The 22,552-nt window shown below is 40.8% G+C and overlaps 1 protein-coding gene across 2 annotated transcripts in view; it reads left to right on the forward strand.

The window, feature by feature from the left end:
• The window catches only part of Zfr (zinc finger RNA binding protein), a 92,191-nt gene that overhangs the window by 45,183 nt on the left and 24,456 nt on the right, over nt 1-22,552 (forward strand). The window contains exons 7-13 of one of the 2 annotated variants that reach the window (XM_045132428.1): nt 1,505-1,696; nt 2,327-2,612; nt 7,119-7,315; nt 9,910-10,029; nt 12,380-12,525; nt 18,843-19,005; nt 20,755-20,960. In XM_045132428.1, the coding sequence (XP_044988363.1) occupies nt 1,505-1,696; nt 2,327-2,612; nt 7,119-7,315; nt 9,910-10,029; nt 12,380-12,525; nt 18,843-19,005; nt 20,755-20,960 (1,310 nt within the window). The remainder of the gene's footprint in view (nt 1-1,504; nt 1,697-2,326; nt 2,613-7,118; nt 7,316-9,909; nt 10,030-12,379; nt 12,526-18,842; nt 19,006-20,754; nt 20,961-22,552) is intronic. The other variant, XM_045132429.1, reaches the window with a different exon arrangement.

Here is a 22,552-nt window from a genome sequence, read left to right on the forward strand (position 1 = left end):
GTTTTACTTTATTGGAGAGAATGGACACATCAGGACCTCTAGCCACTGCAAACTCCAGACACATGTACCTGCATGTGCATCTGGCTTACATAGGTACTAGGCAATCAAACCTGGGTCCTCAGGCTTGACAGGCAAGTGCCTTAACCACTTAAGCCATCTCTCCAGCTCCAAAAATGTTGTTTTAACATAAAAATTAGATAAGTTTGATTTTTTTAAAAAGCATTTTATTTGGGAAAAATCAGATTGCTTATATTGTTTTACTTCTTAAAATTCATTTTCCAGCTCTGTTCTACCAACATATATTCTTTTTAATTTATTGGACAACTTCAGTTGTTAATACGAAATTTTGAGATATTAGTAGTTCTTCGTATTCTCTTAACTTACACCCAATTAGGGAATACTAAAATACATATAAGTTGCAGAAGCATATTGCCCATTTTTAGTGTATATACATGTTTGTATGTGTAAGTACACTTATTTGGGTTACATACATGTATGTACCTTTTGAGGTCAGAGGACAGCCTTGGATATTATCTTCAGGAATACTATCCATCTCTTTGAGACAAGGTCTCTCATGCTAGTGGTTACCAATTTGGCTAGACCAGTATGCTTCAAGGATCCTGCTGTCTCTCCCTCCCCAGCACTGACACACCTTGCTTGGTGTGGTGGCTCATGCCTATAAATCTTAGCACCCAGAGGCTTAGGTGAGAAGATTGATGTGCTTTTGAAGCTTACCTGGACTACAGAATGAATTCCAGGTCCGCCTTGGCTAGAGTAAGATTCTGCCTCAAAACAATGAAAGAAAAAATAAAAGTTCTTGAAACTGAAAACAGTTGTTTTAAATTATAGATGCATAAAGGTGCCTTGTAATTAAAAAATGTTGGAGGGGTTGAGCAGATGGCTCAGTGGGTAAAGTGTTGGCTATACGAGCATGGGTGCTTGCATTTGGATCCTTAGCATACATAAAAGTGACACACTTGCAATCCCAGTGCTGGGGAGAGCAGAGACAATGGATTCCTGGGCCTTGCTAGCTAGTCTAGCCAAATCAGTGAGCTGTAGGTTCAGTGAGGGACCCTGTTTCAAAAAATCAAGTAGAGAGCAATTGGAGACATGTAGCATCAAACTTAGCTCCCCATGCATCCACTTGGAGTAAATGAATTCTTAGATTGGGTGTGGTCACATAGTAGAGCGCATTCTTAGCATACCGAAGCCCCTGGTTTTGGTCCTTAGCAAGCAAAATAATTAATTAATTCTTGTTAAGCTGAAAAGGACCACAGATAATAGATGGGAGCAATCTCATGATGGTTGAGAACCTTAAAATCTGTAACGTGTTCCCACCCTTTATCCCAGACTAGGAGATCCTCCTGTCTCAACTTCTACAGTACTGAGATGGAGGTGTGAGCCACCACATACAGACAGGTTTTCCTTTTTAAATAAGCATTAGAGGTATAAAACTGAATAAAATGACATGGAAAGAAAAAATTGTCGTTTTTGTTCAAAACAGACTTATAAAGAGCACTTAGAAGGACAGAAACATAAAAAAAAAGAAGCCGCATTGAAAGCCTCACAAAATACCAGCAGCAGCAACAACTCAACTCGTGGGACACAAAATCAGCTACGCTGTGAGCTCTGTGATGTGTCTTGTACAGGAGCAGATGCATATGCTGCCCACATTCGTGGTGCTAAGCATCAGAAAGTAGGTGTTTTTTCCCCACACAGCCTTATGTCTTTATTTTCTTTCACTTTTTCAACAAGGGTTTAAGAAAAGATGGCTTCACATATTAAAAACTTTTGAGTGAATTATAGGCCTTACTTATATGTTTATATACATAAAGATGAAATTAATGGTTGTTGCTTAAAAGGGAAAGATGAGACCTTTCTTTAAATTGAACTAAACACTTATTTCATTATTTGAAAAAAAATTACTTTCTTTTTTTGCTAAGTATAGATTGGGTTCCATGTGGCCAAGTCATTGAATCAATAGAATATGTATCCGTATCTGCTTCATGGAAGTTATGTTAAAAATACTGAGTTTTGCCGGGTGTGGTGGCGCACGCCTTTAATCCCAGCACTTGGGAGGCTGAGGTAGGAGGATCACCATGTGTTCCAGGCTAGCCTGGGCTACAGAGTGAGTTCCAGGCCAGACTGGGCTAGAGTGAGACCCTGCTTAAAACAAAAACAAAGTAACAAATTTCACATATAAAGCCATGATTGAAAAAATATGGCAAAGAAAAATACAGTATAGATTTTCATTTTATCATGTCACTCAGACATACTTAAAAATAGACACTTGAGTTTCCTGACAAGTGTACTTTTTGTTTTGTAGGTGGTTAAATTACACACAAAACTTGGTAAACCTATTCCTTCGACAGAACCAAACGTTGTTAGCCAGGCTACTTCTTCAACAGCTGTATCTGCTTCAAAACCGACTGCTTCTCCTTCAAGTATTGCAGCAAGTAATTGTACTGTGAATACATCAATTGCAACTTCTTCAGTGAAAGGTCTTACTACAGGAAATTCGTCCCTTAATAGCACATCCAACACTAAAGTGTCAGCGGTGTCTACCAATATGGCTGCCAAGAAAACATCTACTCCTAAAATAAACTTTGTTGGCAAGTACTGAAGATCCTCTGTGTTCCTCCTAACTCTGTCAGAGTGGTTTCTCGTTCCCATTGCAGTGCTAGGGACTGAACCCAGAGCCTCATGCATGCTAGGCAAGCACTGTGCCACTGAGTTACAGTATCTCCAGTCTCTATCCTCTGTACTTCTGGACTTCCTAACCGTTTAACCAATCCACTCTGCTATAGTATTTCTATTCTAGCCTTTTTGAAACTGATTTTAGGATTCACCAAAAACCTGTTTGGAGCCAGGCCTGATGGTCCACACCTATATAATTCTGGCATTTGGGAGATGAAGGCAGGGTGATTGCCATGAGTTTGAGTGCTAGGCCAGCCTGATCTGGTGTGAGACTCTTACCTTCAAAAACCGAAAAATAAGGAGAAAAAAGAATTATCAAATCCAGTGGTCAGTTTTCCATTTCATCTTGTTGGTCTAATATTTGACATCATTGAGATAGGAGGATTACTGTCATTTCAAAGTCAACCACAGTGAGTTCCAGGTGAAAATTGAGCCACTTGCTGGAATAGAGTGAGACCCTGACTTAAAAACAACAAAAATACTTTCTGTCATATATGTCTGCTTATTCCTTTCTCTCTGGTTGTACTGATTCTCTCTGCTTGCATGTCCATTAAATGGTGGTTCTCATAAAATTCTAACTCTGGGTCTCTTCTCACTGTGCTCCAGTATTCCTCAGTGGTCCCATCCACTCCAGTGTGTATGTCTGAAATCTTGTGGGCAAATTGCTCTACCTGAGTTGAGAGGCATAGTTTACTTACTTGCTGGTCATCCTGTGGAGACACTGTATATCGTGTCCCATTCTTACTTGGGATCTTTCCATCACAAGAATTCCACAAAATACTCTCAAACAATTTTTCTAATGGAAGCCTTCACTAACATTATTTCATCTTACTTGCCTTCTGCTATTTTTCTACTGTCCCTACGTTGTTTCTATAGAGTAAAAATTCTTTTTCATTGTTCTTGCCTTGTTCCCTTAGTCTCTTCTGGATTCAGTCTCTTCAATATGATCTGTATGCCTTCATGTTATACATAGGATATATACATTATGTCATATAAAAGCCTTCATAACTGACCTCTACTTAGCTTTCCACTTTCATGTCACCTCTTCCTGGGTAGTAATTCATTGTGAGTCATCTCTTACTTCAGTTTACTAGTCTTTTAAGTTTTATGTTGCTATGCTTTTTATATAAGCTATATAAAAACTCATTTGGATGTGGTGTGTGTGTGCATGCACATGCACACCACGGTTTCTTGCTACTGTAAATGAATGCCAGACACATACACCACTTTGGGTCTGGCTTTACATGGGTGGTGGGGAATTGAACCTGAGCCAGCAGGCTTTGCGGACAAGTGCCATCTCCCCAGCCCTCAGCTGTATATGCTATACTTTGTTTAGACGTACTCTCTTATCTTCCTCACTATTCCATACACGTTACTGTTCTTATGAAGACCAGTTAGTTCAGTGTCATAAACTTTGTGACACCTTTCTTAACTGGATTAGTAGGTCTTCTGCATTCCCACAATATTCAATTCCTTGTTATTAAAGCAGTGATCACATGATACTATTATTTGTATCCTTAAATTGTGAACACCTCAAGCACAGCTATTCTTAAACTTCTAGTATTTTGCAAATATTTTTAAATATATTTGAAAAATATAGAAGCAGAACATTGATAGTATATTATTATTTTGGAGCCAGGCATGGTGTCACATGCCTTTAATCCCAGCACTCGGGAGGCAGAGGTAGGAGGATTGCCATGAGTTCAAGGCCACCCCTACCCTACCTCAAAAAGCCAAAAAGAAAAGAAAGAAAAGTAGGGTAGGTACAGTGGAGCAGAGAGAGGTAGGAGGATCTTTGTGAGATGGAAGCCAGCCTGGGAATACAGAGTGAGTTCCAGGTCAGCCTGGGCTAGAGCTAGACTCTACCTCAAGGGGGTTGGTGGGGAGTCTCATAACCAGGCATGGTAGTACATGCCTTTAATTCCAGCAGAGGTAGGAGGATCACTGTGAGTGCAAGGCCACCCTGAGACTACATAGTGAAGTCCAGGTCAGCCTGAGCTATAGTGAGACCCTACCTCAGAAAAAAAAGAAGAAGAAAATAAAGAAAATCTCAAAAAGCTATAGGGGTTAGGGAGATAACTCAGTGGTTAAAGCCACTTGCTTCTGATGCCTGCCAGCCCATGCTCAAACCCTCTCACCCCTGTAAAACCAGGCGGGCATTCATTTACAGTAGCAACAGGCCCTAGTGCATCTATGTACACACATCTGCCACATGTGAGTGTGCAAATAAAAATTTTAAGCTATAACTCATAAGTAGTTGTGCTCATATTTTAGTTTTTAAGGTTATTGATATTTTCAACTTAGAATAACAGTAAAATCATCTGTATCCTAGGGGTGTGACTCAGTTGGTAGACTGCTTGCCTAGCATGCATGAAGTCCTGGATTCAGTCCCCAGCACCACTTAAACCAGGCATAGGAGGTGGAGGAAACAGGAGGATCAGAAATTTATGGTCATCCTTAGGTAGTCTGGGGCTACATGAGACTCTGCCTCATAAATAAAAATCACTTCCTGTGATTCCATGTCTGGTATGAGTAGATAATAAATGACTAAAATCAATGTTAAAACATCAGATGGTTCTATTTTTCCCCCCTATAACTGAAGAACTAAGTTTTCCATAAGAATGATCAGTGAGAAGCTGGTTGTGATGACACACACCTTTAATCCCAGCACTCAGGAGGCAGAGGTACAAGGATCACTGTGAGTTCAAGGCCAGCCTGAGCTACAGTGAAACCCTACCTCAAAAAACCAATAAAATAAGTGAATAAATAAATTAAAAGATTGACTCCTAGTTCTTTTAAAAAAATGATCAGTGCGAGCTGGGCGTGGTGGTATACGCCTTTAATCCCAGCAGTTGGAAGGCAGAGGTAAGAGGATCGCAGTGAGTTCAAGGCAACTCTGAAACTACATAGTGAATTCCAGCTCGGCCTGGGCTAGAGTAAGACCCTGCCTCAAAAAAAAATAAAAAATAAAACAGCTTAATCAGTAAGAGGAATGAACAACCTAGGTGTTGTGGCACGCACCTTTAGTCCCAGCACTCAGTAGAATGAGATAATATATCACCATAAGTTTAAGGTCAGTGTGGGACTACAGAGTGAGTTCCAGATCAGCCTGGGTTATAGTGAGACTTTGCCTTGAGAAAAAAACAAAAAGGGCTGAGGCAGGAGGATTGCCACAAATTTCAGGCTTAACATGGGCTACATAGTAAATTCCAAACCTGCTTGTTCTTTAGTCACAGACCCTATCTCAAAACTTTTTCACCAGGCATGATGGCACACGCCTTTAATCGCAGCACTCAGGAGGCAGAAGTAGGAGGATTGTTGAGTTTAAGGCCACCCTGAGACTACATAGTGAACTCCAGGTCAGCCTGGGCTAGAGTGAGACCCTACCTCAAAAAAAAAAAAAAAAAAAAAAAAACCACCCTGCCAGGCATGGTAGCCATTGTTCCTATTGCTGGCAGAAATCAAGAGCAGTTTGTGGGGGAAACAGTTTATTTTGGCTTAGAGACTCAAGGGGATGGTTCATGATGGCAGAAAAAGATAGCGTGCGCAGAGGGTAGACACCCCCTGCCATCATAAGGTGGACAATAGCAACAAGAGAGTATGCCAAACATTGGCAAGGGGACACTGGCTATATAAGCCTGCCCCCAACAATATACTACCTTGTTAATTCCCAAATCTCTATCAGCTGGGAACCTAGCATTCAAAATTTATGGGGGCCACCTGAATCAAACCGCCACAGTGACCCACTTCTTTAATCCCAGAACTTGGGAGACAGAGGTAGGAGGGCACTGTGAGTTTGAGGCCACCCTGAGACTACATACTGAATTCCAAGTCAGCCTGGCTAGAGTGAGACCCTGCCTCAAAAAAGAAAAAAATACACAACTTAATAGAGGGTTGGGATATAATATGTCAGGTGTATTTGTCACTTGGCTGGAACTGAGAATACAAACATTAATTACTTTTAGCATTTTACCCTTTAAATGCTTGTTCATTTTTGGATACTGGACAGTATGTGACCCAAGATGGGAGTTGAAATACTGTTACATGTTGAAAGATAGAGAAGTAAAAGTTAAAATATGTATTTTTTTAATGTATTTGAGAGAGAGAAATTGGGCATGCCAGGGCCTCTAGCCACTCCAAGTGAACTCTGGAAGCTTATGCCACTTTGTGCATTTGGCTTACATGGGTCTTAGGGAATCGAACCTGGGTCCTTAGGTTTCACAGGCAAGGGCATTATTGCTAAGCCATTTCTCCAGCCCCCAAAATGTATTTTATTGATAGCATTTAAAGCCCAGTGTGGTTCATGTAATTCTTTAAAATTCTGATCTATTGTGTGTAAATAGGTTGGCCGTTGTTAGAAATTATCTTAAGCTTCATTTATGCACAAGTAAAGTTACTATAATTCTTTGATGCTGTTCTAGGTGGTAATAAGCTACAGTCAACAGGAAATAAAACAGAAGATCTGAAAGGAACCGAATGTGTTAAAAGTGCTCCAGTTGCTTCTGCGGTGCAGATTCCAGAAGTAAAGTCGGATTCGGTGTCAGAACCAGTTACACCTGCATCTCTTGCTGCTTTGCAGAGTGATGTGCAGCCAGTGGGCCATGATTATGTGGAGGAGGTACTGGTTTGAAAATACCATTGCTGTAAAAGAGAAATATGTCACTTTGTTAAAAGTGACCCTTATGTGTAAAATCAAAGTATGGTCACACTTATAATTTAGCTTTAAGAGAAATTAAGGTGCTACTTACTTTCTTTCTTAAACTGTTCAGGAAACTATTCCCATTTTAAAAGTTGAGTAAGTACAGTAAATGTAAGAAGGGGACATCAGAGATGCTTGAATAAATGTTTAGTGTTGACAAAAAGACTATAGAGTGGCCAGGCATGGTGGTGCATACCTTTAATCCAAGCACTCAGGAGGCAGAGGTAGGAGGATCACTGTAAGTTCGAGGCCAGAGTGAGACCTTACCAAAGAAAAAAATCAAACAAAAAGACCATAGAGTAATGTAACACTATAATTTGCTTTCATGTTATTGTAAAGCATGCATATATTTCCTACAAGTTAATGTCTGTAAAATTGGGATATTCCCCCAATGTAGTTGTAAATATTACATGAAATTGAGTGTCTAGCATATAGTGGGTCTTTATTGACTGTTCTGTAACCTGGTTACCTACACATTTTATTGAGGTATTTGTTTACAAAATGGACAGCAAGGATATATTACTTATAACTAGCTTATAAATATTTTTTAATTATATTACCTAATACGATTTGGTTATCTTTTTTAAAAATGTTCATAGCCGGGTTGGAGAGATGGCTTAGCAGTTAAGGCATTTGCCTGCAAAGCCAGAGGACCCCAGGTTTGATTCCCCATGATCCATGTAAGCTAGATACACAAGGGTGAGCATGTATCTGGGGTTCGTTTGCAGTGGCTGGAGGCCCTGGCATGCCCATTCTTTCTCTCTGCCTCTTTTCTCTCTCTCTCAAATAAACAAAAATAAAAAGTTTAAAAAATGATCATAACCCAAACCCCTGAATTTCTGATGCTTTGAGTTATTTAGAAAATAACCCTATATGATGGAGAGCAGAGTTTCAAAGGGGAAAGTGGGAGGAGGGAGGGAATTACCATGGGATATTGTTTACAATCATGGAAGTTGTTAATTATTAAAAAAACAAAAAGAAAGAAAGACCATAAAAAAGAGGGAAAAAAAATCCTAAAATTCAGAGAATTGCATTCAAAGGTAACCTTAATTCTTGTATAATCTGAATTTATATGCTTGGTAGTAAAATCTCAGTCTGTCTAGATCACTAATTGTGCAATTAGAAGAAAATAACCTTTTTTGGGGGGGGGTTCAGGGTAGGGTCTCACTCTAGCTCAGGGTGGCCTCGAACTCACGGCGATCCTCCTACCTCTGCCTCCCGAGTGCTGGGATTAAAGGCGTGCACCACCAGGCCCGTCTAAGAAATGAATCTTGACATTTCTTAACATAAATTTCTTAAGGTTGCATGATTCTTGAGCCTTGAGAATTTTGCCTATGAAAATCTTCTAAAAAGTCAGATTCAAAAGTATAAGATACCTTGCAAGAGCAAATACATTACTGTTAGTCCCGGTACCTTTCTTTTTAAAAGAGAAGGATGGAGCCAGGCATGGTGGTGCACACCTTTAATCCCAGCATTGGGGAGGCAAAGGTAGGAGGACTGCCATGAGCTCGAGGCCACCCTGAGAAGACAGAGTAAATTCCAGGTCAGCCTGGACTAGAGTGAAACCCTACCTCAAAAAAATAAAAAAAAGACAGAGAGAGAAAAGGATGAGTGTGATGGCCCACATCTGTTATCCCAGCGCTAGGGAAGCAGAGACAGGATCCAGAACTCAAGGCTAGCGTAGCATACATGAGACCTTACCTCAAAAACCATAAATAAGAGACAAGTTAGGTAAGTAGATATTTAAGAAATTACAGATATCACCACTTATTTTCTCTCACCTCAAATTCCAGTTGCTTACAACCTGAACAGTGAATCTGTAAGCATTTATGAATTAAATCTTTTTTTTTTTTCATGATTTTTTTTTTTTTGGTTTATTTCTATTTAGTTATTTGAGAGTGACAAAGAGGCATGCCAGGACCTCCAGCCACTGCAAACTAATTCCAGATACATGCGCCCCCTTGTGTCCTGGGGAATCGAACCAGGGTCCTTAGGCTTCACAAGCAAGTGCTTAATCACTAAACCATTTCTCCAGCCCCCATCATGTTTTTAAGGCCGATAGGTGGGAAATTTGAAAAAGAAATTTTCTAATTTATTTTATTTATTTATTTGACAGGGAAGGGGGATAGAGAGAGAGAGAGAGAGAGAGAGAGAGAGAGAGAGAATGTGTGTGCCACTGCAAATGAACTCCAGATGCATATGCCCCCTTGTGCATCTGGCTAATGTGGGTCCTGGGGAATCAAACCCAGGTCCTTTGGCTTTCCAGGCAAGTGCCTTAACCACTAAGCCATTCTTCCAGCCCAGGAAAGTTCAAATTTTAAGGATGAGGAGATAGCTCAGTGGTTAAAGGTGCTTTTTTGCAAAACCTACTAGCCTGGGTTCAATTTCCCAGCACCCACATAAAGCCAGATGTGCAAAGTGGTGGTGTATGAGTCGAGAATTCATCTGCAGTGGTAAGAGGCCCTGGCATGAATTAAATCTTACAACTATAAAATTTGTTTTTCCACACCAAGGTACGAAATGATGAAGGAAAAGTAATTCGGTTCCATTGTAAATTATGTGAATGCAGCTTTAATGACCCCAATGCTAAAGAAATGCACTTAAAAGGACGAAGACACAGGCTTCAATACAAAGTAAGTGTTGACTGCTGAACTATTGTCTTTTTTCTTTTTTAACAGCTCAACATTCACAACTCACCTAGTCCATGAAGTCCTACAATTCACAAACTCCCACTCTAAGCATCTCTAAGATTTAAGGACAGTCTAAGAGTAGCATGTCCTTGTTTTTGTTTTTTCAAGGTAGAATCTCACTCCAACCCAGGCTAACCTGGAACTTGCAGTAATCCTCGTGCCTCTGCCTCCCCAATGCTGGGATTAAGGCTTGCACCACCAGACCTGGCTTTTTTTCTTTTTTCTTTTTTAAAGGGGGATGAAAACATGTCATGATAACCCAAATCCCTGTTTAATATAAAAGAAGTATTTTGAGCTGGGCCTGATGGCACATGCCTTTAAATCCCAGCACTCGGGAGGCAGAGGTAGGAGGATCTCTGTGAGTTCAAGGCTACCCTGAGACTACATAGTTAATTCCAGGTCAGCCTGGACCAGAATGAGACCCTACCTCAAAAAAAAAAAAAAAAAGAAAAGAAAAAGAAGAAGAAGAAGAAGTCTTTTAACCCCAAAGCAGATATTTAGAATCACCTATATGTAAACAAATAAAAGGAAACATTCAGTCTTCTAAAGATTTCCTATCAATTAGCACTAAATACATAATTTTTAACTTTTTATATACTAATAATAATTAAGCCTAATAACTAATACATTATAAATCTTTGTCTAATTTTATTCTTTTGGGGGGTGGGTTTCAGGGTAGGGTCTCACTCTAGCCCAGGCTGACCTGGAATTCTCTATGTAGTCTCAGGGTGGCCTTGAATTCACGGTGATCCTCATACCTCTGTCTCCCAAGTGCTGGATTAAAGGTGTGCACCACCATGCCCAGTTCTGATTTTATTCTTTAATAGAAAAATTTGAGCTGGGCATCATGGCACACACCAGTTATTCTAGAATTTGGGCGGTTGAAGCAGGAGGATCACAAAGTTCATAACCAGACTAGACTACATAGTAAGACCCAATCTCAAAGACAGATAAGCCAGGCTAGCAGTGTAGCTCGGTTGGTAGAGTTCTTCCCTAACATGTACAAGGCCTGAGCTTCAATCTCCGGGACCATATAAAACAAGTATAGTGGTACGTACCTATAATTCTATTACTTAAGAGGTAGAGAAAGGAGGCCCAAGAGTTTTTATCTCCACAATAAAGGAAGAGGAAGGCTAGGTGTGGTGGCAGCGGTAGTAGGATAGCTGTGAATTCAAGGCCACCCTGAGAATACAGAGTGAATTCCAGGTCTGCCTGTGCTAGAGTGAGACTCTACCTCGAGAAAGAGGTTCGTTTGAGAGAATGGGCACACTAGGGCCTCTAGCCCTGCAAACTAACTCCAGACTCTTGTGCCACCGTGTGCATCTGGCTTATGTGGGTACTGGGGAATGGAACCTGGGTCTTTGGCTTTGCAGTCAAGTGCCTTAACTGCTAAGCCATCTGTTCATCTCTAAATGAATTTTTCTTTTAGCTGGGCATGTTGGCACACGTCTTTAATCCCAGCCTCAGACAACATAGTGAATTCCAGGTCAGCCTGAGCTAGGGTGAGACCCTACCTCGAAAAACAACCAAAAAAAAAAAGTTTAAATAAAAGAAAAGGGCTGGAGAGATGGCTTAGCGGTTAAGCGCCTGCCTGTAAAGCCTAAGGACTCCAGTTCGAGGCTCAATTCCCCATGACCCACGTTAGCCAGATGCACAAGGGGGCGCACGCATCTGGAGATCGTTTGCAGTGGCTGGAGGCTCTGGCGCACCCATTCTCCTTCTCTCTCTCTCTCTATTGGCCTCATTCTCTCTCTGTCTGTCCCTCTCAAATAAATAAATAAAAACAGAAAAAAAAATTAAAAAAAGAAAAGTAAAGTGGCACAGCAAGGACCAGAGAGATGCTCAGTGGTTAAAGCAGTTACCTACAGTACCTAACAACTCACGTTCACTTTGCCAGTACTCATGTACAACCAGATACACAGAGAAGTGCATGCATATCGCGTGAGATTACAGTGGCTGGGAGGCCTTGGCGCACCCATTCATATTCTCCTCTCTCTCCTGGCAAATAAGTTTAAAAAAGAGAGAGAGTGGCCCAGCGAAAGCATGTTGGTCTAATAACTCAGAGATCAGTGAATCAAAATATACATTAGAGCTGGGTGTGGTGGTACACGTTCTTAATCCTGGCACTAGGGAGGCAGATGTAGGTGTGCTGTGAGTTTCAGGGCAGCTTGAGACTCCATCATGAATGACAGGTCAGCCTGAGGTAGAATGAAACCCTGCCTCCCAAAAAAAAAAAAAAAAGCAGTAAATGTTAAGGGACCCTAACATTTTATAATATTGTGTACATTAACAGAAAAAAGTAAATCCAGATTTGCAAGTAGAAGTGAAGCCTAGTATTCGAGCAAGAAAGATTCAAGAAGAGAAAATGAGAAAGCAAATGCAGAAAGAAGAGTATTGGCGAAGACGAGAAGAGGAGGAACGCTGGAGGATGGAAATGAGGTACTATCTAGAGCAAATCTCTAAATACTGAAGTTGCTAGCTACACTTGTATTTGATTATCTTTTTATTAGGAATTTTGTAGTAAGTGGTGTTCTATCTATATTAAACATTTGAAGAAATAATTTTATATTTTAATAAGGTACTTCTGTTTAAAATAAACAAAATTTCATCTTTTTATTTTTATTAATTTTTCATTGTTGGGTTGGTGGAAGCAGGGTCTTGCTGTAGCCCAGGCTTACCTGGAACTCAGCTGATCCTGTTTTTTCTACACATCTACCCACTTCCCTTTCATTTAGATTGTTAGAAAATTAATTTCAGAGTTCACCACATTTCATTTATACTCAAGAATCATGACCTTTTTAAAATATATTTTTTGACAAATAAATTCATAAAAAATAAACATTTAGTAATTCTAACAAATATTTGGAAGGATTAGACTTTGGTTTTTTGAGGTAGGGTCCCACTCTAGTCTGGGGTGACCTGAACCTCACTGTGTACTCTTAGGGTGGCCCCGAACTCACAACAATCCTCCTATCTCTGCCTCACAAGTGCTGGGATTAAAGGCTTGCGCCAGCATGCCCAGCTTAGTTGTTTTTTTGTTTTGTTTTTTTTCTTTTTTGGTTTTTCGAGGAAGGGTCTCACTTTGGTCCAGGCTGACCTAGAATTAACTATGTAGTCTTAGGGTGGCCTCAAATGCTCAGCAATCCTCCTACCTATGCCTCCCAAGTGCTGGGATTAAAGGTGTGTGTACCACCACGCCCAGTTTAGACGTATTTTTTTTTACACGTCTTTTATATCTTGATGAGAAGACAGGAAGATTATTTGCTTACATGGTCATTATGTTGTGATACCATATATTTATTTTGACTAACTTACTATGCACTGAGAATAAATGGAAAAGGCAAATAAGTGTCTTGGTGTTATTATGAAAACAATTATGTCATGGACTCCCTAAAATGGTCTTGGGGACCAGTTTCTGAACCACTATTGTGGTAAAAGTCTCTACCACTGAGGGTTGGTTTTTTGTTTGTTTTGGTTTTTTGAGGTAGGGTCTCACTCTAGTCCAGGCTGACCTAGAATTTACTGTGTAGTCTCAGGGTGGCCTCAAACTCACGGCAATCCTCCTACCTCTGCCTCCCGAGTGCTGGGATTAAAGGCATGTGCCACCATGCACAGCTTTTTGAGTTGTTTTTAAGCATGACAGTCGTTTTTGTTTGAATTTGTATTGCTGGCATGTTAGGTCATTGGCATGTTGGTTTCCAAATATTCTGTCATTATTGCTTTTTTTTTTTTTTAATTGTTTAAAATAATCTATTTTAGCCCAAGCTAACTTATAGGCTGTCATCTTCCTGTCTCAACATCCTAATTGTTGGCATTAGACATAGAACAAGCTCTACTGTCTCTGTCTGGCCCTTTTCAGTTTGTACTTGTTTTACACACTTTTTTTTCATTTCTCATTTTATTCATATTTTTATTTATTTGCAAGCAGAGAGAGCATGGGCACACCAGGGCTTCCTAAGGCCCCTGCAAATGAACTCCAGATGCCTGTGCTACTTTGTGCATCTGGCTTTATGTGAGCTTGGGAAATGGAACCTGAGTCAGCAAGCTTTGGTAGCAAGCGCCTTCAACCCCTGAGCCATCTCTCCAGCCCTTACAATTCTTGATAGTTTATTATCAGGTTATTATTATTTTTTCAAAGTGTTTCATGTAGCCCACACTAGCTTTAAGCTCACTATTGAGAAAAAATGGCCTTAAATTTCTGGTCCTCCAGCCTTCACCTCCCAGATGATGGAATTATAAGCTTGTATCACCATGCCCACTTTATGTGGCGCTAGACATTGAACCCAGTGCTTCATGCATACTATGCAAACACCCTACCAACTGAGCAACAGCCCCAGCCCTTGTTTTACACACTACTACATTGAAGTTACTTTCTCATCTTTCATTATGCATTTATTTTTAGCTGTTAAGTATACCTGTCTTATAAATCCTGTAGTTTTGAAGTTTCTGTCTTTGGAATGGGAATTGTGTGTGTGCATGCATGTGTGGATGTCAGAGGTTGATGTCATATGTCTTTCTCAATTGCTTTACACTTTATTTACTTAGGCTGGGTCTCTGAATTGAGATTGCCAATTCAGCTGGCATAGCCAGCTAGCTTACTTCAGGAGTTTCCTCATCTCTTCTTCCTCCTGAGTGCTGAGATGGATTACAGGAGCAAGCCACCACACCCACCCCATATTTCTGTGGATTCTGGAGATCCAAACTATAGTCTCACAGTTGGCATGACAAACACTTTTCCCGTGAGCCATCTCCCTAGCAGCAATTCTTTAAAAAATATATATATATGTATTTTTATTTATTTGAGAGCAACAGACAGAGAGACAAAGGCAGAGAGAGAGAGAGAGAGAGAGAGAATTGGGCGCGCCAGGGCCTCCAGCCTCTGCAAATGAACTCCAGAGGCGTGCACTCTCTTGTGCATCTGGCTACTGTGGGCCCTGGGGAATCAAGCCTTGAACCAGGGTCCTTAGGCTTCACAGGCAAGTGCTTAATCACTAAGCCATCTCTCCAGCCCCCCTAGCAGCAATTCTTTTCTATGTCTATATATATATTAAATTTTAATTTTTTAACTTATTTGAGAGACAGACAGATGCAGACAGAGAGTGAATATGGGCTCACCAGGGCCTCCTGCCACTGCAAACAAATGCCAGATGCAAGCGCCACTTTGTGCATCTGGCTTTACGTGGGTACTAGGAATCAAAGCCAGGCCATCAGGCATTGCAAGCAAGTACCCTTAACTGCTGTACCATCTCGCCAGGCCCCCATCTTTTATGCATATATAAACTCTTCATTAAGCAGCTAGTAAATCCTAGAAAATGTGTTACCATACTGAGCCTGAACTGGTAATCAACAGCTAAAGGTCCTTACCCTCATTTTAACCTAATACCTTTTAGCAATAATAAACTATCAAAATTGGACAAAAATAATTTTTCAAGATCTTTTCCCCCAAGACCTAAGTGATATATATTTATCAATCCTCAGGTAACCTGAAAATCTGCTTGTTCTTCCTACATGGGGACCTTGATAGTTTTATACTGGTAGTCAAGAAGTCCTGTGTGTATGTGTGTGTTGATTCCCTTTTTAAAAATTTTTTTGTTTGTTTGTTTTTTCAAGGTAGGGTCTCACTCTGGTCCAGGCTGACCTGGAATTAATGTAGTCTCAGGGTGGCCTTGAACTCACAGCGATTCTCATACCTCTGCCTCCTGAGTGCTGGGATTAAAGGCGTGCGCCACCACACTTAGCCCTAAAATAAATTTTTTTATTTACAGTTTCCATAATTATAATAAACCATGGTAATTCCCTCCCTTCCCCCACTTTCCCCTTCACAACTCCACTCTCCATCATATCTCCTCCCCCTCTCAGTCTCTCTTTCATTTTGATACCATCTTCTTTTCCTTCTATTATGATGGTCTTGAGTAGATAGTGTCAGGCACTGTGAAGTCATGGGTATCTGGCCCATTTTGTGTCTGGAAGAGTGCGTTGTAAGGAGTCCTACCCTTCATTTGGCTCTTACATTCTTTCCACCTCCTCTTCTGTGATAGACCCTGAGCCTTAGAAGAAGTGATAGAGATATCTCAGTGCTTTAGCACTCCTGTGTCACTTCTGATCATCACTGTGTTGTCTTTTGAGTCATCCCAGAGGTCACTGCCATCTCAAAAGAGAAGCCTCTTTCTTTCTTTTTTCTTTTGTTTTGTTTTTTTGGGAATAGAGTTTCACTCTATCTAGCTCACGCTGATCTGGAATTCACATTGTAGTCTCAGGGTGGCTTTGAACTCAGTGATCTTCCTCCTACCTCTGCTTCCCAAGTGCTGGGATTAATGGTGTGCACCACTATGACTGGCCTTAAGAGAATCATCTCTAAACCAAAATGAGAGTAGCATAAATATATGGGCATGAACATGAAGAGAAGTGTTTTCCGGGCAGTTGGTGAGCATAATATATACATTTAGCCAGACACCAGTAGGTGTCACACTTCTAGGGTTCGTGACTTTCCCGTCATAGGTTTTCAGGATCAGGCATGTGTTCCCTCCCATGGAACTGGCCTCCAGTCCAATTAGAGAGCAGTTGGTTTCCCCCATAACAAACATGCCACTATTGTACCTGTTGACTCATTTGGCCTGACTGTCCAAACGTAAGGTTTGCAGTGTCCACTGTTGTTTATCTCTACTGATGACTTCTCTCTCCCATGGAGCTGCATGCAGTGTGACTTATTCCAATTTTCTGTCAGCTGGTCTCCATGGAGGAGGTGTTCAGTTCAGCTCCAGCAGGATTTCTCAGTGAGCTTGCAGCTGAACATACGGAGTCTTTAGCAGTATCCATTCTTTATTGCTTTAACTAGATTTAGTAGCCAGGTGTGGTGGCGCACACCTTTAATTCCAGCATTTGGGAGGTACAAGTGGGAGGATCACTATGAGTTTGAGGCCAGCCTGAGACTACATATGAATTCCAGGTCAGCCTGGGCTAGAGTAAGACCTTACCTACCTTGAAAAAAAAATTCATTTATATGCAAGCAGCGAGGAGAGGGTGTGCATCTGGCTTTACATGGATACTTGGGATTCAATCCTTGGCTGGCAAGCATTTCAAACAAGGTCCTTTAGACATTGGGCCATCTCCCTAGGCCCATACATAGTTATTTTTAATCTGAACCAGTCCATGAAATTTAACAAATATCCCAGTGACTTAGACAATACAGTTTGTGGGGTTTTTAAATTTTTGTTTATTTGCGTCAGTATGGTTGCACAAGTATCATGCCACACAGGTAGAGGTCAGAGGACAACCTAAGTTGTCTGTTCTTCCTTCATCTTGAGACCAGGTTTCTGGCTCAAGAACTTTGGATTATCCTGGCTGTGCCTCTCACTGTACCGTTGTGGACATCACAGATGCATGTGCCTTTTTACGTCTGGCTTTATATCTGTTGGGAAGGATCTAGCTTGGATCAGCAAGGCTTTGCAATCAAGTGCTTCTAACCAATGAACCATCTCCCTGGCCTATAGCCTGTGGTTTTATTGGGGGTGGGGGGCAGTAGCTCTTAGGAGTTGAATCAAAGGTATTATCTCTAGGGTATTTGCCTTCTCCTTTGCCATGGTCTCCATTAATGTTTCCCCAACAATGAAATTTTGAACTGCCATTGTTTTTGTTTTTTTTTTCATAGTAGAGAAATATTTTTGTTCTGCCTGTATCATAAATGTAAACATTTAAGGTATTATAAAAGACTTTAAGGGGGCTGAAGAGATGGCTTAGTGCTTAAGTCACTTGCCTGCAAAGCCAAAAGGCACAGGTTTAATTCCCCAGGACCTATGTAAGCCAGGTACACAAGGTAGCACATGCGACTGGAGTTGTTTGCAGTGGCTAGAAGCCCTAGTGCGCCCATACTTTCCTCCCTCATTCCCTGTCCATAAAAAATAAAGAAAAATTAAAAAACAAAACACTGAGAAAGGATTGGAGAGATGGCTCAATCCTTTGGAGAGAGTGGTTTAAGATACTTGCTTGTAAAACTTCTTGACCCCAGTTTGATTCCCCAGTAGCCACATAAAGCCAGATGCACAGAGGGCACATGCACCTGAAGTTCGCAATGACAGAAAGCCCTGGTATGCCCATACTTTGTCTCTTTCAAATAAATAAAAACATTTAAAGTAATCAATTTTGAGGAAAAATAAGGAGTGACTTTATTTCTTGAGGACACAAAGAAAATACGTAAACATCCTATGTGCACCTTTATATTATTGGTTGGGCCCTCCTAGGTACAGGTATGGGTTTACCGTCATTATCTTGAAAGGGACATAGTTGGAGGGGCCTGAACTTTCTGGTGGTGCTTGTTATCTGATGCTCTGTACTGGAGGTGTAAAATTTGTTTTGCTTTTCTCATTACTACTGTCTCGAGTTTTCACTTCCATTTGCTTTTGTTTTTTCCCCTCCATTTGTTTTTTAATGACAGCAAATAAGGAAAAGCCGATAAAGCAGGGAGGAAAGTATTAACACTGATTTGAGTGTTTTAATTGTATTTATGTTACTGTTGATTAAAGCTCTTAAAGGTTTTGTTGTTGTTTTGTTTGTTTTGTTTTTACAGTTTTTTGAGGAAGGGTCTCCCTAGCCCAGGCTGACCTGGAATTCAGTCTGTATTCTTAGGGTGGCCTGGAACTCAGAGGCAATCCTCCTACCTCTGCCTCCCAAGTGCTGGGATTAAAAGAATGTGCCACCACACCCATTGAGGTTGTTTTTTTGGGTTTTTTTCCCTTATGCTTATTTCATTTGTGCTTCAGACGTTATGAAGAGGACATGTACTGGAGAAGAATGGAAGAAGAGCAGCATCACTGGGATGATCGCCGCCGAATGCCTGATGGAGGCTATCCTCATGGTCCTCCTGGTCCATTAGGTCTTCTGGGAGTCCGACCAGGCATGCCTCCTCAACCTCAGGGTCCTGCAGTGAGTATGCATTTGGTTTATAGAATATGAAAGTTTATGCTTGGTTTAGCATTGAATAAATTTTGGTGGGCAAATTTTTAGACTTAATGTCATAAGTCTAAAAATTTAAATTAAAATTTAAATCCTTTCCTCCTCTTAGCCAGGCGTGGTGGCAGACGCCTCTAATACCATCACTTAGGAGGCAGAGATAGGAGGATCCCTGTGAGTTTGAGGCCACCCTGAGACTACATAGTGAATTCCAGGTCAGCCTGGGCTAGAGCAGGATCTCCTTTCTGTTCCCAACTAGTTCCTCTTCTACTATTATACCCTTTAAAAAAAAAAAAAAGATTTATTTTTATTTATTTATTAGAGACAGAGAATGTGCGGGCCAGGGCCTCTAGCCACTGCAAACAAACTTCAAATGCAAGTGCTACCATATGCATCTGGCTTATGTGGGACCTGGAGAATCAAACCTGAGTCGTTGGGCTTTGCAGGCATGTGTCTTAACTGTTAAGCCATCTCTCCAGCCCTCAGGCTTTTTTTTTTTTTTTTTAATTTAGATTAGGGTTGCTTGCATGAGCATGTGTGAGGGCTATTTGACCAAGCATAAGTAACTTATCAGTGACTTTATCCGTGAAGAAAATGTCTCCCACTCCTCCAGCAACCATTAACTGCCAAATAGCTCCTTAGAGAGAGGTGGTCCTGTGAACCCATCCCACACCCATGCCAGGATGCTGATGGGCCCAGTCTCGTGTAGGTAACCTTAGCTATTGTGAATTCATGAAGGCAGTGGCCCTGTTACATCTAGAAGACAGCTTTCCACAACACACTTTCTTCCCTCCATCTCTTGCATTTGTTTTGCTCCCTCCTTGAGCCTTGGAAGGGCTTAGTACTCAACAATCAGTTATTCTTAGCAGTTTGACCAGTTTTGAGTCTCTTCAGTAACTCCACCCACCTCAAAAAGAAACTTTTCTGACTAAAGCTAACAATAGGACTAGTCTGCAGGCATAAAGAAGTATTTAAAAGGTATTTTTCAGGAAAACATGTCAGCTAAACAATAATAGTAGTTTTTCCACTAGGGCCTATGACCTCCCTAGCCACAGGCCTTTGAACAAATTTTACTGAACCAGACATGAATTTCCTTCTGTGAAATGGGCCTCAGGTCCAATCAGGAAGAAATTTATTATCCCTATAATACTCATGTCATTATTGTGCTAGTGGACACATCTTGTCTGGCAGGTTAGTCATAGAATACAGGGTACACTGTTAAGTAAGGGTATTGTTGACTTTTTACCAGCAGCCTGCATAGTACCTGCTAGTTCTGTGAACACTGACCAGCAGGGAGGAACCTCCTAGTCCAGTTCCAGCTTGATTTCTGTGTGTCTTATGTGTAAAACCTAGGAATCACTGATTTTTAAAGTTTATTGAAAAGCATTTTCAGGGAAAGAGCGTAGTTTACTGGTAGGACATGTATAATTAATATGTATAATTCCCTAGGTTCGATTGAAGCACCATAAAATTTTCAAAAGCATGTCAGTAGTCTCAGGTTATATATAATTTTACTTGTGAGGGCAAAGTGTATATACATAACATCCAAATATGTTGCCTGGATGATACAGCAATCAATAGTTGTCAGTTTTGTTTTACTGAAAATGGAAAAAGGAAAAGGTAGTTTTAAATAGACATTTTACTAAGTTGACTCATACTGTAAAGATGTAGAAATTATAAGTATAGTTTTGCTCAGGAAAGTAGTAACTTTTCTCTCTCTAGCCCTTACGTCGCCCAGACTCATCTGACGACCGTTATGTAATGACAAAACATGCAACCATTTATCCAACTGAAGAAGAGTTACAAGCAGTTCAGAAAATTGTGTCTATCACTGAACGTGCTTTAAAACTTGTTTCAGACAGTTTGTCTGAACATGAGAAGAGCAAAAACAAAGAGGGAGATGAAAAGAAAGAGGGAGGTAAAGACAGGTATGTTTTCAAAGTTAGTTACTACGTGTATTTTTTTGGTTTGTCTTACATGGACTTTTCACATTTCAAATAAATAGTACAAAGACTAGACTTGGGAGGTAGATCAGAGTCTGTAAAGTTCTTTTACAAGAATGCCAACTTGGGTCCAATCCCTAGAACTGGTAAAAATTACGGGCATGGTTATATGCACAACCCCTGGTGGAGACAGGTGGATTCCTGTGGCTCCCTGACCAGCCAGTGGAAAATTAATTAGGCAAGCTCTATGTCACTGAGAGATCCTGTCTCAGAAAACTTGGATAGAAGCAGGACGTGGAAGTGCACGCCTTTAATCCCAGCACTTGGGAGGCAGAGGTAGGAGAATTGCCATAAGTTCAAGGCCACCCTGAAACTACATAGTGAATTCCAGGTCAGCCTGAGCTACAGTGAGACCCTTCCTGGGGGGCTGGGGGGGGGAGGGGCGGGAGTAATTTGGATAGTGCCTGAGGAATGACACTTAAGGCTATTTTCTGGCTTCCATACACATACAAAACACATGTGCTCCCACATAAAACAAAGATTACAAAGATAGATAACTCGGTAAATCTACATGTCCAGTTTATATTAGATATTTTATGTGCTTGGCTACATTTTTCTAAACTGAGAAGTATACTGTTCCACCAAAACATGCAGAAAATATAATACATTGAGAGGCTTGTGAGATGACTCAGCAGTAAGATAGCTTGCTTGCAAGCCTGCACACCTAAGTTTTATGCTCACACCCACATAAAGCCAGACACAAAGTAGTACACGTGTCTGTGATGCCAGTGTGTCTACAATAATGGTAGATGGAACCAGGAGAATCCAAAACCTCACAAATGGCAACAGCAAAAATAAGAGAGAACTTGTCTCAAAAAAAGTGGAAGGAGCTGGGCTTGGTTGCGCCCACCTTTAGGCCCAGCACTTGGGAGCCAGAGGTGGCATAATCACTGAGTTAAAGGCCAGCCTGAGACTACATAGTGAATTCTAAGTCAGCCTGGGCTTCAGCAAGACCCTATCTCAAAAATTTTAAAAGTGGAAGGAGAGGAGAAATATTGTTAGATTGTCTTCTAATCTACTTGAAATACAGCACACATGCACCCATACATACATATAAACACAGAAAAATAGTTTAAAAAACAAAACAGTAAGGGTCAGGTATGGTAGCTCATGGCTTTAATCCTAGCATTCGGGTAGGAGGATCATCATGAGCTACAGAGATAGTTCCAGGTCAGCCTGCACTAGACTTAGTGGAGGGAGACCCTGCCTCAAAAAAATTAATCGGTTTCAATGCAGCTCAATTTTCTAATGGCATTCAGCTACTCTTCTGTTTCTTTTGTTGTTGTTTGTTTATTTGTTTTGTTTTTAGAGGTAGGGTCTCACTATAGCCCAGGCTGAGCTGGAATTCACTACATACCCTTAGGGTGGCCTTGAACTCACAGCAATCCTCCTACCTCTGCCTCCCAAGTGCTGGCCTTACTGTTCTGTTTTTATTTACTTACTACATCTGTTACCCATTCTGTTTCATGGTCTTTGTAAAGCATGAGTGCTAGCCACAGCTTCATCTTTCACAAACT

Source organism: Jaculus jaculus, chromosome 13 (assembly GCF_020740685.1).
Source record: "Jaculus jaculus isolate mJacJac1 chromosome 13, mJacJac1.mat.Y.cur, whole genome shotgun sequence".
Taxonomy (NCBI): domain Eukaryota; kingdom Metazoa; phylum Chordata; class Mammalia; order Rodentia; family Dipodidae; genus Jaculus; species Jaculus jaculus.